At 40.3% G+C, this 14786-nt stretch overlaps 1 protein-coding gene across 1 annotated transcript; it reads right to left on the bottom strand.

Annotated features, from left to right (window-relative positions):
• Positions 1-2770: 2770 nt before the first annotated feature.
• rack1 (receptor for activated C kinase 1) lies at positions 2771-14729 on the bottom strand. The gene is made up of 8 exons (XM_060837215.1): positions 14510-14729; positions 13360-13531; positions 11904-12051; positions 5865-5960; positions 4230-4340; positions 3798-3938; positions 3230-3340; positions 2771-2912 (listed from the first exon to the last, which is right to left on the bottom strand). Exons 1-8 carry the CDS (start codon positions 14616-14618, stop codon positions 2847-2849), a joined length of 954 nt encoding a protein of 317 aa, XP_060693198.1. The 5' UTR covers positions 14619-14729; the 3' UTR covers positions 2771-2846.
• Positions 14730-14786: the final 57 nt, after the last annotated feature.

Here is a 14786-nt window from a genome sequence, read left to right on the forward strand (position 1 = left end):
TAGAAGAATTCAAAGTTTGCGAGAAGATTTGTAGCTCAGGTGCTCGTTTTTGTGGCTCTGTTCACTGAGCTGGGAATTTGTGTTGCAGACATTTCGTCCTGTCTAGGTGACATCCTTAGTGCTTGGGAGCCTCCTGTGAAGCGCTTCTGTGTTGTTTACTCCAGCATTTATAGTGGTTTGTCTCTGCCGCTTCGGGTTGTCAGTTCCAGCTGTCTGCTGCAGTGGCCGGTATATTGGGTCCAGGTCGATTTGTTTGTTGATCGAATCTGTGGATGAGTTCATCCCTCTAGGAATTCCCTGGCTGTTCTGTGTTTGGCTTGCCCTATAATAGTAGTGTTGTCCCAGTCAAACTCATGTTACTGGTCATCTGCATGTGTGGCTACTAAGGATAGCTGGTCATGTCATTTCATGGCTAGTTGGTCTTCATGGATACGGATCGTTAGCTGTCTTCCTGTTTGTCCTATGTAGTGTTTTGTGCAGTCCTTGCATGGGATTTTGTACATTACGTTGATTTTGCTCATGCTGGGTGTCAGGTCCTTTGTCCTGGTGAGTTGTTGTCCGAGAGTGGCTGTTGGTTTGTGTGCTGTTATGATCGTAGTGGTTGTAGTAGTCTGTCAGTTCAGAAGTATTCTTGATGTATGGTAACGTGGCTAGTCCTTTGGGTTGTGGCATGTCCTCATTCTGTTGTCTTTCCATTGGGCATCTGTTGATGAAATTGTAGGGGTATCTGATTTTGGCGAATACATTGTAGATGTGTTCTTCTTCCTCTTTGCAGTTCTGGTGTGCTGCAGTATGGTGTGGCCTTTTAAACAGTGTCTTAATGCAACTTCTTTTGGTGTGATGGGGTGGATGCGTTCGTAGTTCACGGACTTGGTCTGTATGTGTGGCTTTCCTGTATACCTTTGTGATGAATTCAGTTTGGTGTTCTCTGTACCATCACATCTAGGAATGGAACTGACAACTGGAAGTGGTAGAGACAAACCACTCTAAATGCTGGAGGAAACAACACAGAAGTGCTTCACAGGAGGCTCCCAAGCACTGAGGATGTCACCTAGACAGGGGACGAAATGTGTGCAACACAAATTCCCAGCTTGGCAAACAGAACCACAACAATAAATTGTGATAAGGGGGTCATTTTCAGGATGGTAAGCTATAAACTAGTGATGTTCTAGGGATCAATTCTAGGTTTCAATTATTTAAGATGTACATTAATGATTTGGATGAGGAAAGTCAATGTACTGTAGCCAAGTTTGTGGGAATAAATGGGAAGGCAAATGATGAGGATGACAGTGCTGAAGGATGTAGACAAGGTTAAGCAAATGGGGAAAAATTTGACACATGGAATGTAACACTGGGAAATAAGAGGTTATGCAAGCTAACATGAATAGAGGAGCTGAATGTTATTGGTTAAGGCTTTTCACCATTTTTGTGATGAAGAAGTATACTTGACAGCATTCAGCAGCAATTTCAAATAAGTTTGATATACATTTTCCATTTTCACACATTAATCATCTAAAGGGAGGTCGAAAAAAATTTTGACCTTAAAATCCAGACTAACTGAATTGCAAATATTAGGTTAAACCTTCAACTGCACCTATGTTAAATGGCTCTTGCATAGAGCCAGAACAGATACAAAAGGGCCAAATAGAGTGTTCCCTCGGTGTATTCTAAAGATTGCACATGTGGCACGTCCCAACTACTTTTTTAAAGAAAAAGTCCACACATTAATTCCAGTTTAGTGAATGAAGCATCCACAGGTCAAATAAAACTAATTAAAAAATTACTGAACAGCCTTATGTAAATGAAAACATTGTACTTGAAAGCTAATATTCTGTCAAACTCTAAAGATTTAGAACCAATTTGCTTAAACAAAAATAACTAATTATATACAGAAAAATGCTAACCAGATCCCCTCATGTGAGGATTGAGCATCTGTGCATTTCTGGCATAAAAAATTTCCAATGTGCAGTTTTCTTTTCATTTCATACGTAAAATTCACTTTTCCATTCACCAGAAGTCACATCTCTTGCTCATGACCAATGCAATAAAGATCCAGCAGCACATTTAGAATGTAAATCTTTAAAGTTAGCTTTAGTGCACATAAAGACTAAAGAATATAATTGTTGGGGCAAGGAACAATTTCAGACATGTTCAAAATAATAGAATACACTATAAAGATCAAATATCAGCTGCATAGAGGTTTCTATACTGATCCAGTGACATGCTAGATCTAATATCAAGAAGTTGACAAATCCTGCCAACCTCAACACCCACTACATATTAGCAATAAATTAACTTGCATCACAAAAGACTGAAACATTGATGCAAAATTTGCCTACAGTAAGTCTCACAAAGAGCCATGAAAAACATGACCGGAGACTGGCATTTAGCGCTGAGCCATATCCAGCAAGGAAAAGACAGTCACATGTCAGAGCCTGGATTACAAGGTCAGCGCTTATTCTTGAAAATATCATTGCAATTCAGGTAGTACAACAGTGCAAGTATTCAGCTAAATAAAGCCCACTCCATCTATCCATTCAGGTCTCATGTGAAATCAGTTCCTAATCAATCTAGTCCAGGTTTTAATTTGACATAATATTTAGCAAACTGGAAAAAATCTTGGACAATTAAATAATTCAATCAGGGTTATGCATACACAACTAATATTTGATTGATAGTCTCATGATCAGAAGATGAGTTAAATCAGTTATGACATCTAGAAAAAGAAATTCACAAGGGAAGACTACAGACTCAAATTGAAATTCAGATATTGGAAACAGGCAATATTTTATTTCAGATCAGCCTGAACAAGTAAAGATTCTCTGTATCTTCTTGCAAGGAACTTGTCATCTTGTTCCAATGGTAACCTGCCAAACTCTGATGAGGTTATCAGTATAACCAGCAAACAACGTCTGGAGGAAAACAAAAAAAAAACAAACATTCAGTTGCAGAAATATGGCTTTCATACTGATCTCAAAAGATTTACAGACTAGAAGCTAACACTAAAGTAATTTCTATTTTAAAAAAATTACTATCATAGTTTGTGTAACTTAGCCACACAAGAACATTCAATAACCAGGTGCATTTAACAACTGGCATGATAACAAATATACTGTTCATTATCCCTCATATTTCCAAGACTTACAATCACACCCAAACAAGTCAGTGAATGAATATAATCACCAGGATCCTGGACACACATGAAATAAAGTTTCAAATGAAAAGATACCTGTCCATCTGCAGACCAAGCCAGACATGTACACTGTGGAGGTTCTGCTTTACTGCTGGTACTAATCACTTCCTGACGTAGTTCATCCACAATGATTTTTCCTTCCAGGTCCTGTGCACAGTTCATACATGGTATTACTTTACATTCACAATATAAAACCATTCAAGAAAACGTGTATTTTGGAAAACTAACATTTAAATGACAATGCAACTTCAAGTAAACGTTTTAAATATAGCAATACTTTTCAATCTGCTTTTAAGTTCAAAATGGCTGACCATTACTATATTACCAATTATAGTACTTTTAAAATGTTAAGACCATAAACAAGAGGAACCAGATAGTAACATTACAAGTCACAAAGCTTTGGACAACCAGACAGAAAACAGGGTCTATTTTGAACAAATACTTTAATCTGAAGTTTAATCCAGCACTGTTAAAAACATTTTACAATTCCAAGGAATTGTTCTAAAATTAGTTCAGTGTAAAAATTACATCTGTAAAAAAAAGTATTAAAACCTATAACATTCAAAAGGAAAAAAGGTCCATGTCAACCCCAGAGAGTCCTTACCCAGATTTTAATACTTGGACCTGTAGCAGCACACAACCAATACCTATTGGGGCTAAAGCACAAGGCATTGATGATGTCACCACCATCTAATGTGTACAAATGTTTGCCTTCATTGAGATCCCACAACATGGCTTGACCATCCTACACACAAAAAAAAAGAATCTTATCAGGAATGTTTGACATTTCAAATTTGCCAATTCAAAACAATTACATGCAAGAACTTCCACCAGCTTGTTTTTCAAATATTTTACCTCTGAAACTAAACATCTAAGGACACAGTCTTAAAATACTGTGGCAACAGGATAACAAACAATAGAAGTCAAACACTTCACAAAAATACGTTGTTCAATTGAAAGCTGTTGTCACTTAATCAAAATGGGAAGAAAGATCTACTTTCCATGTTAATAATCATGATAAACCAGAGAGATCTACCTTGCCTCCAGAAGCACACAGGGATCCATCAGGGGAAACCGTAACAGTGTTCAGGTAGCCAGAGTGCCCAATATGATTTGTTTTCAGTTTGCAGTTGGCTAGGTTCCAAACCTGGAATAACGAGGAGAACACATTCAAATATTAAACACGTGCTTTGAAAATTCCACCTCCTGTTCATCACATACTTAAAACGACATTTCAAGTAAACAGAGACCTTTAATCATAAATGAAGCTCAAATTCCAATTTGGATAAAAGGTAAAATATTTGGAAGATTAAAAAACATGGCACCCTCAAAGATTGTGATCTGACTTTGTAACTTGTCTTTGTTTTTCCCACCTATGGTTAAATGATGTATAGCTGTAATACAATTTTCTTTCTTCATTTCTCTATTCTGTAGCAAAGGATTCTACCTAGATACAGTGCCATCTTAGATAGAGTATGCTGGTGACATGCTTACACTGTAACAATCTAACTTAAGTTGTACCTAGGTATCTTTGTACCCAAAACGACACTATTAAGTGGCAACTTACAAACTTTTGAGTACATATGACAAGAAAGCTAATTACAGGGAAAAAAAAAGGGTCAACTTTTCACAGGTGAGCCTATCAAAAAAATATAAGCAAACCCATTTTAGGGTTGAATAAAACAGGGGGGGGGGGGTCCCCATCATACAATTTACATTTTAAGATTACACACAACGAAACATAATGAACTACTTTCATTCCTCCTAAAACAAAACTGACAGAATATATATAAAAGTCAAATATTACTAAAAAACTTCCAAATACAGTTAAACTAATGAAAATCAGAATAAAAAAGGCATGAGCACTAAAGACAGCTTTGGTAAGAAATCAGTTTAAAATCAATGACAAGCCAAAGGATTACAAAACATGGAGTGAAACACTGAGCAGTACATTGAGTCTAGCTGTAAAAAGGTAACAGAAACGAAAAATAACTAGTACTGAACCACAGACAAGTCATAGACCTTCACGATGATGTCAATACTCTGCTAAGAAACCAAGTATAAAATAAATTTACTGAAAACAACAAATGCTGGAGATCACAGCGGGTCAAACAGCATCCAGGGAAACAGCAAGCTAACAATTCACGTCTAGATGACCCTTCAGAGCTCTAATGAAATAGAATCTAGACTTGAAACTTTAGCTTTCTTTCTTTCCATGGATGCTGTCTGAACTGCTGTGATTTCCTGTTTGTTGTTTTCAATACAAATTCCTGTACCTGCAGTAATTTGTTCTTATACAAGAAATTACATGCTGTGCAATGGAACACAACGTTGTTACAGAAATTAACGTGAACTAGCGGAAATTAATGGTGTGTCTGGTGGGAACCAATGAAATTGACCTGTTAGCTCAAGTCATAGAAGGAACAGAAACCAAGTAGGTACAGCCAGCCTTCTTGGCAATCTAGAGAACAAGAACTATGACTTTCAACAAATCAACATTTAACTTGTTCAATTCATCTTCGTTTTCAGATCTTTAGCAACCCAGTCTTGGCACAAGTGCACACCCAACCATTAATACGTCTAAGCAGAAAATAAAAGCAATTTCCAATATAATCTGTTAACGCAAGCGTCTTTCTACCCCTAACACTGATCTAGATCCATCCCCTCTTACCTTAACTAATTTATCCCAGCCACAGGAGACGATGATGGGGTTGCTGCTATTTGGAGAGAAGCGAACACAAGATATCCATTCATTGTGGCATTCATCCTATAGAAGAGAATAAGTTGAGCAAAATTTCAAATTGGAACATTAATACAAGATTTGCAATGTTTTCAACTGTCACCAGCCCTGCAATTTCACAACTCAGTCTATCAATTAAAAGAATGGAGCTGCAGGCCACTTACCATCAAATCCATACCTCAAAGTCTGCTCTGCCATTTAGTAAAATAGACTACAAATCCATTTTTCTGTTTGGTCTCCATAAGCAGATTCCAAGGTACATCAAAAAAATCTGCCCAACTTAATAATGAATAGGAGAGAGAGTTCCCACACTAAGGGCGAACAATTCCAATTATTAACAAATCAAGACATTGCTTTAATTCAGGATCCTTCTGTTCTGAAACAGCCTAATATTTCTAGACCTCTCCACAAGGTAAAACATAATTTCATTAGTTACCTTCCAAGCCTAAGTGTACTTTTCAAGAAGACTACTCATTCTTCTCAACTGAGGTCAAAGGTCCAACCTTCCTCAAATCAACCACTCATTCCAGGAATTATCCAAATGAACCGTTCTGAACTGTCTCGAATGCAAGTATTGTATATCCCTTTGTAATTGAGACCCAAGCTGTACTCTGGGTATGGGTTGACCAACACATTCTAGCAGAATTTAGGAGCAAATTACTGCAGATGTTGGAATTTGTACTGAAAACAACAAATGCTGGAGTTCACACAGGTCACACAGCACCATGGAAAGAGAACAAGTTAGTGCTGAGTCTATATGATTCTTTTTCAGAGTGGAAGTGAAGTGTGGAGGGGACAGCATTTATGCTATGGTTGGGCGTAACTCTGATGAAGAGTTATCTAGACTCGAAACATTAGCTTGCTCTGTCCTCATGGATGCTGTCTGACCCGCTATGATCTTCAGCATTTATGCTTTCACCCGGTAGCAGAACAGAGTTCATACTGTGCCCTGTGTATTAAAAGCCAACATTCTGTCTTAGTTCCCATAATTACTTACTGCTTCTGAATTCTAACAATTGAGATTCATTAAAGTTGCCATCCAGATTTCTGTAAACCAGCACTGAAGCCTTTCTCCATTCAATTTTCTGCTTTCCTATTCTTCACAGCAAATGGATAATTATATTTTCTCCCCATACTAATGCCAAAATATCAGCAAATTGTATCCTGCTCACAACCTGGTTCCGTACCAACTCTAAGCAAATCAGGCTACAATACACTATCAAACACATCCCAGTGCTCGGCCAGTAAAAATGGCCAACCTCATCTTTGTTCCTGCTAATCTTAAAAGCAGAGTCTCATCAGGAAGGTAAATTTTCAGATACCTGCCCCAGCTGTTTAGGCTGTCATATTAAAAATTAAGCAACTTGAGAGATACCAAGCACGCTGTTAAGCTTGAGAATATTCACTTATATTCGCTTGCAGAGTCAGAGAAATTTACTGCACAAAAACAGACTCTAAATTTGTCCATGCTGACCAGATAACCTAACCTAATCTAGTCCCATTGGCCAGCACTTGACCCATATCCCTCCAAACTCTTCCTATTCATGTACCTATCCAGATGCCTTTAAAGTTTCAGCCTCCACCACTTCCTCTGGCAGCTCATTCCATACACGCACCAACATCTTGATGAAAAGGTGGTCCCTTAAAATTTTTTGCTCTCACCCTAAACTTATGCCCTCTAGTTCTGGACTCTCCCATAGCAGGGAAAAGACCTTGTCTAGTTACCCTATCCATGCCTCACATGATTTTATAAACCTCTATAAAGTCACCCTTCAGCCTCTGACACCCCAGGATAAACAAGGTAAAAACAATGGCAGATGCTGGAAACCACATTCTGGATTAGTGGTGCTGGAAGAGCACAGCAGTTCAGGCAGCATCCAAGGAGCAGAGAAATCGACGTTTCGGGCAAAAGCCCTTCATCAGGAATAAAGGCAGTGAGCCTGAAGCGTGGAGAGATAAGCTCGAGGAGGGTGGGGGTGGGGAGAAAGTAGCATAGAGTACAATGGGTGAGTGGGGGAGGGGATGAAGGTGATGGGTCAGGGAGGAGAGGATGGAAAAGGAGATAGGCAGGTAGGAGGAAGAAAGCCTCCTCTTCCGCCTCGGAACACTTCAACCCCAGGACATCAATGTGGACTTCAACAGTTTCTTCATTTCCCCTTTCCCCCCCCCCCCCACCTCACCCTAGTTCCAAAATTTCCAGCTCAGCACTGTCCCCGTGACTTGTCCGGACTTGTCCTACCTGCCTAACTCCTTTTCCACCTATCCACTCCATCCTCTCCTCCCTGACCTATCACCTTCATCCCATCCCCCACTCACCCATTGTATTCTATGCTACTTTCTCCCCACCCCCACCCTCCTCTAGCTTCTCTCTCCACGCTTCAGGCTCACAGCCTTTATTCCTGATGAAGGGCTTTTGCCTGAAACGTCGATTTCGCTGCTCCTTGGATGCTGCCTGAATTACTGTGCTCTTCCAGCACCACTAATCCAGACTCCAGGATAAACAGCTAGCCTATTCAGCCTCTCCCACTTCTCCCTGTACTCAAACCTTCCAACCCTGGCAGTATCCTTGTAAATCTTTTCTGAACCATTTCAAGTATCACAACATCCTTCCAATAGGAAGGAGACCAGAATTGCACACTATATTCCAAAAGTGGCCTAACAAACATCCTGTACAACCACAACATGCTTTCTCAACTCCTACACTCGATGCTCTGACCAATAAAGGAAAGCATACCAAACGCCTTCTTCAATATCCTATCTACCTGTGACTCCACTTTCAAGGAACCACGTACATGCACTCCAAGGTCTTTGTTCAGTAACTCTCCCCAGGACTTTACCATTAGGCCTATAAGTCCTGCTAAGATTTGCTCTCCCAAAATGCAGCACCACATATTTATCTAAATTAAACTCTATCTGCCACTTCTCAGCCCAATGGCCATCTGACCAAGGTCCTGTTGTACACTGAGATAACCTTCTTCGCTGTCCACTAAACCTCCAAAGCCACGTTGACTACCCAATTTCCAAATGCATGTAAATCCTGTCCCTCAGGATTCCCTCCAACAACTTGCAAACCATCGATGTCAGGCTCACCGATCCAAAGGCTTTTCCTTACCACCTTTCTAAACAGTGGCACCACATTAACCAACCTCCAGTCTTCCAGCACCTCACTTGTGACCATTGACGTTACAAATATTTCAGCAAGAGGCCCAGCAATCACTTCCCTAGCTTCCCACAAAGTTCTAGATAATACCTGATCAATTAAACTGCATTTATTTCAATGCAAGAGGCCTAACAGGGAAGGCAGATGAACATAGGACTGGGATATCATAGCAATTAGAGACATGGCTCAGGGATGGACAGGACTGGCAGCTGGGATCCTGAGGATTTTCCCACTTTTAAAGTGTTTTAAGACATCCAGCACCACCTTCCCTGAAATATGGACATTTTTCAAAATGTCACCATATATTTCCCCATATGCTATATCGCCCATGTCCTCCTCCACAATAAACACTGATGCAAAATACTCATTTAGCATCTCCATTTCCTGTGGATCCACACATAGGCAACCTTGCTGATCTTTGAGAAGCCCTATTTTCTCTCTGGTTACCCTTTTGTCCTTAATGTATTTATAAAATCTCTTTGGATTCTCCTTAACCCATTTGCCAAAGCTATCTCATATCCCTTTTGTCCCTCCTGATTTTCCTGTCAAGTACACTCCTTCTACCATATATTCTAAGGATTCGCTGTCTATCCTATCTATACCAGACACATGCTTCCTTCCTTTCCTTAACGAAAACCTCACTTTCTCCAGTCATTCAGCATTCCCAATACCTACCAGCCTTTCCTTTCACCCTAGCAGGAATATACTGTCTCTGGACTCCTGTTATCTCATTTTTGAAGGCTGCCCATTTCCCTGCTGCCCCCTTACCTGAAAGATCTAGCCTAATAACATCAAAATTGGCCTTCCTCCAATTTAGAACTTCAACGTTTAGATCCGATCTATCCTTTTCCATCACTATTTAAAAACTAATAGAATTGTGATCATTGCCCCCGACACTGACACCTCAGTCACCTGCCCTGTATTATTTCCCAAAAGTAAGTCAAGTTTTGCAGCTTGTCTAGTAGGTACATCTATATATCAAATCAGAACATTTTCCTGTACAAACCCAACAAATGCCTCTCCATCTAAACCTTTAACACAATGACAGTTCAAATCTATGTTTGGAAAGTTAAAATCCCCAACCATAACCATCCTATTATTCTTACAGATAACTGACATCTCCCTACAAATATGTTTCTTAATTTCCCACCTGAGTACTGGGGGGTCTATAATACAATCCCAATAAGGTGATCATCCTTTCCTATTTTTCAGTTCTATCCAAATAACTTCCCTGGCTGTATTTCCAGGAGTATATTCCCTACATATAGCCATAATGCCATTCCTTATCAACAAAAGTTACATCCCCCTCCTCTCTGGCCACCCTTTCCATAGCATTTGTATCCTGGAACATAAAGCTGCTAGCCCAGTCCACCCCCAAGCCACGTTTCCGTAATTGCTATGATATCCCAGTCCCATGTTTCTAACCATGACCTGAATTCATCTGCCTTCCCGATTAGGCCTCTTGCATTGAAATAAATGCAGTTTAATTGATTAGTTCTACCATGTTCTCGCCTGCCCTGACTGTTTTGTCTTGCTCTTTTTTGCAACTATACCAGTCTCAGATTGATCTCCACGGCACCACAGCACAGTGGCTCAGTGGTTAGCACTGCACAGCACCAGGATCCCGGGTTAGATTTCAGCCTCGGGTGACTGTGTGGAGTTTGCACATTCTCCCCATACGTGGCTTTCCTCCGGGTGCTCCAGTTTCCTCCCACAGTCCAAAGATGTGCAGGTCAGGTGAATTGACCATGCTAAATTGCCCATAGTGTTAGGTGCATTAGTTGGAGGGAAATGGGTCACGATGAGTTACTCTTCAGAGGGTCGGTGTGGACTTGTCGGGCCGAAGGGCTTGTTTCCACACTGTAGAGAATCTAATCTAATTACTTCCTCCTCCTCCCCCCAACCGTACCAGTTTAACTCCCCCCCGAGCAGTTCTACCAAATCTCCCTGCCAGTATATTAGACTCCTTCCAATTCAGGTCCAATTTGTCCTTCCTGTACAGGTCACTTATACCCCAGCAAGATTCTAATGATCTAATAAGGTGAATGCTTCTCCCCTGCACCAGCTCGTCAGTCACGCATTCATCTGCTCTATCGTCATATTTTTTACCCTCACTATTGTGTAGCACTGTGAGTAATCCAGATATTACTACCCTTGAGGACCTCCTTTTTAAATTCCTGCCTAACTTGCTGTATCCTCCCTTCAGAATCTCATTCTTTTCCCTTTCAATACTAATTCCCATGCCTCCCTTCTCTATTTATATAGCAACCCTACCCATTTTATTTCAATGTTTTTACCAAAAAAAAACAGAATCAACGATCAAACCCAGCCAAACATCAAGCACAATTTACGGTAATAAAAGAATGAGCTAGAATTATAATTTAGAACTTAATCTCTGCCATACTTGCTTAGCCACTGTATTGACACTATCAATACAAATTTACTACAGTTCAGAACACACTCCAGCCATATTTCATGAATAAACAATTGTTACCAGTGCATGTTTTCAATTCAGGTGGAAAGGTAATGAATGAAACATTCAGATGAACTGTTAAGTTAATTCTCAAGGAATTGACAGCCTAAGACTAGGAATGCATTTAAATACATGGCAATGCCAAAGTGAAAGATCATTTGTAGGTGCCTTAAGTTCACATTTATGATTTGAATAGTCTTGATAATAACATTTTCAGCTGCTTCAGCTTCCTGCAAATTTTGCACAGAATTATCAAAATGTATGATAACAGAATGGAGACTTTTTTCTACACAGTGTAATAGCCACGCTAGGAATAGTAAAATGCAACCTAAGCTACCTGAATTGTGTATTTGCAAACGCCCAGAGTGTTCCACAGTTTTACAGTCTTGTCACGGGAACCAGACACAATTTGGCGATTATCTGCTGAAAAGGCAACACTCAGCACGTCTTTGGCATGACCCACAAATCGACGGGTAGTCGTCCCCCTAGAAAAGGAATTATACTAATCATCTCAAGTACTAAGAAAAAACACAATTATTGTAAATGATCAATAAAAACAACTCATTAATTTCTTTGGAACAGATACCATACAATTATCAATAACATTTAAAATGTTCACTGAACAGATTATTTTACATTTGTTAAAAATGCCATCAGGATCAGTGCTGGGTCCACTGCTGTTCATCGTTTATATAAATGATCTAGATGTAAACATAGGAGGTATAGTTAGTACCTTTGCAGATGGAGGCGCAGTGGACAGCAAAGCTGATCTCAAAGTACAACGAGATCTTGTTCAGGTGGGCCAATGGCCCAAGGAGTGGCAGATGAGAGTTCAAAACAAATAAATGTGACAGCAGGTCTTGCATATTTAATGGTAAGGTCCTGGGAAGCGTTGCTGAACAAAGAGACCTTGGCGTGCATGTTCATAGTTCCTTGAAAGTGGAGTCGCACGCATTGTGAAGGTGGCATTTAGTATGCTTTCCTTTATTGGTCAGAGCATTGAGTATTGGAGTTGGGAGGTCAATTTATAACTGTACAGAACATTGGTTAGGCCACTTTTGAAATATTGTGTGCAAATCTGGCCCCCCTCCAAGAGGATGCTGTGAAACCTGAAAGGGTTCAGAAAAGATTTACAAGGATGTTGCCTGGGATGGAGATTTATAAAATCATGAAGAGCATGGATAGAGTAAATAGACAAGGGCTTTTTCCTGGGGTGGGGGAACCCAGAGGTAGAAGGCATAGGTTTAGGGTGAGATGGGAAAGATTTACAAGGGACCAAAGGGACAACTTTTCACAGAGATGGTGGCACATGCATGGAATGAGATGCCAGAGGAAGTGGTGGAGGCTGGTACAATTACAATATTTAAAAGGTATTTGAATGGCTGTATGAATAGGAAGGATTTAGAGGGATATGGGTAATATTTTGGCAAATACGACTAGAATAATTTAGGATACCCGGTCTGCATGGATGAGTTGGACAGAAAGGTCGTTTGTTTCCATGCTGTACATCTCTATTCCTGTGATCCGAAGCCTGAAAAAAGCCAGTGTAGTCTCCCTTTATCAGGTGCTGTAGGCTGTTTCCTGTTGTACATTTCTATGAGTCGACCTCTAGTTGCACAACACCAGGTGAAGGGACAGTGCTCCAAAAGCTTGAGAGTTCAAATAAACCTGTTGGACTATACCCTGGTGTTGAGAGATGCCCGACTTTGCCCACCCCAGTCCAAACCTTCACATCATGGCTACTATTGACATTAAAAATCTGATCACAAACAATAAATTATCTGCATTCTTACGTTGTCAAATCCCAAAGTCGTAGAGTTCCATCCCAGGAGCCGGAAAGAGCAAATTGACCATCAGAAGAAATGACTACATCACTAACAAAGTGAGAGTGACCACTGAGGGAACGTTGTGGTACGCCATAGCTGGTCTCATCCCTAGTTAGCTTCCACATGATGATAGATTTATCTGTGAGCAAATATAAAAGTTGTAAAGCACAGTATTTCGATTAAGGTAACATCTTGCCATATTAAAATGAAGTTACTTTTGAGCAAGGGTGTGAACAACTGATGGAATGCATTAAGTTTTTTCTGAAATCAAATTTCCCAAAAACTAGGAACAGAAGTAGTAACATTCCTGCAAAATTCCTTGGGACTTTTTACTATACTACATACAATAAAATAATACAACATTAAAAAGCAAAATACAGCAGCTTTCAGCAGGTCTGGAAACATTTGTAAAATGTTTGTAAAGCATAAGTTAACATTTCAGATTTCAATACTTTTAAAAAGGTTAATATGAAAGTTTTTTTTCCTACAAATGTTGTTATTTGCCTGTTCAAATAATAGGATTGAGAAGAATATATTAACGAGTCCATTTTCTCCACAGATTCTACCAATTCCCAATACTTGCAGTTTTTTCTTTCGGACTTCCCGCATGATAAAACTTTCGCTGTTATAACGTTTCTTTACTTCAGAACTAAGACAGCACTCAAAATTCTTGCTTATTACGCAAATATTGGCATATTTGCAAACATAAATTAAGCATGGGCTGTAAAGCATTTCGACACGTTAAAGCCTACAGGTCGCAATTAACCTTAACACATTGAACTCTCAAAAAAATGCAAGATAAGATTTTCAGTTTTAGCTGCCTGATGGATACACAACGTGGTTCTGCTGCATTCCAACTTGGGTTCAGCAGCAGTGACTTGTTGCAATCTGCTGAGGGAGCCAGGCCTATAATCGGTGGAGGGCCGTAAACCTGCATACGTGTAACCTCCAACAACTCCAGCCAACAAATCAAAAAGTCGACATAACTGGTCCCAGAGAGAGAGAGGCATTCACGATAAAATATATCGCCTGGAAAAGGCCGATCGATGCGGCTTGGGCGGCAAATAGAGCCCGCACCCGGTCCTCTTGCCGTTCCCCTCCCATCCCCTAACGGTACCTCGGGACGCGGAGAGAATCATGTCGGGAAACTGCGGCGTGGTGGCGATTTGTGTCACCCAGCCACTATGGCCTTTTAGGGTACCGCGTAGGGTCATCTGCTCGGTCATCTTGAGTGGAGGTGAGGCGTCCTAGACACGGATGAAAGCGGATCCTGACTGAGGACTTGGCCTCAGATAAACGCACTTCTCCGAGGCCGCAGACAAAAAGGAAGCGCCTCTGACAGACCCGGATATGACGTCAGCGGCGCGGAGCGTACTGGGTGTTGTTTCAAAATG

Source organism: Hemiscyllium ocellatum, chromosome 16 (genome assembly GCF_020745735.1).
Source record: "Hemiscyllium ocellatum isolate sHemOce1 chromosome 16, sHemOce1.pat.X.cur, whole genome shotgun sequence".
Classification (NCBI taxonomy): domain Eukaryota; kingdom Metazoa; phylum Chordata; class Chondrichthyes; order Orectolobiformes; family Hemiscylliidae; genus Hemiscyllium; species Hemiscyllium ocellatum.

Coding starts and splice junctions, on each gene's coding strand:
- rack1 (XM_060837215.1), bottom strand. CDS start 14,618: ATGACCGAGCAGATGACCCTACGCGGTACCCTAAAAGGCCATAGTGGC. Junction 12,052..13,359: donor CGACTTTGGGATTTGACAAC/GTAAGAATGCAG, acceptor TTCCTTTTCTAG/GGGGACGACTACCCGTCGAT. Junction 3,939..4,229: donor TGTGTGCTTCTGGAGGCAAG/GTAGATCTCTCT, acceptor TTTTGTGTGTAG/GATGGTCAAGCCATGTTGTG.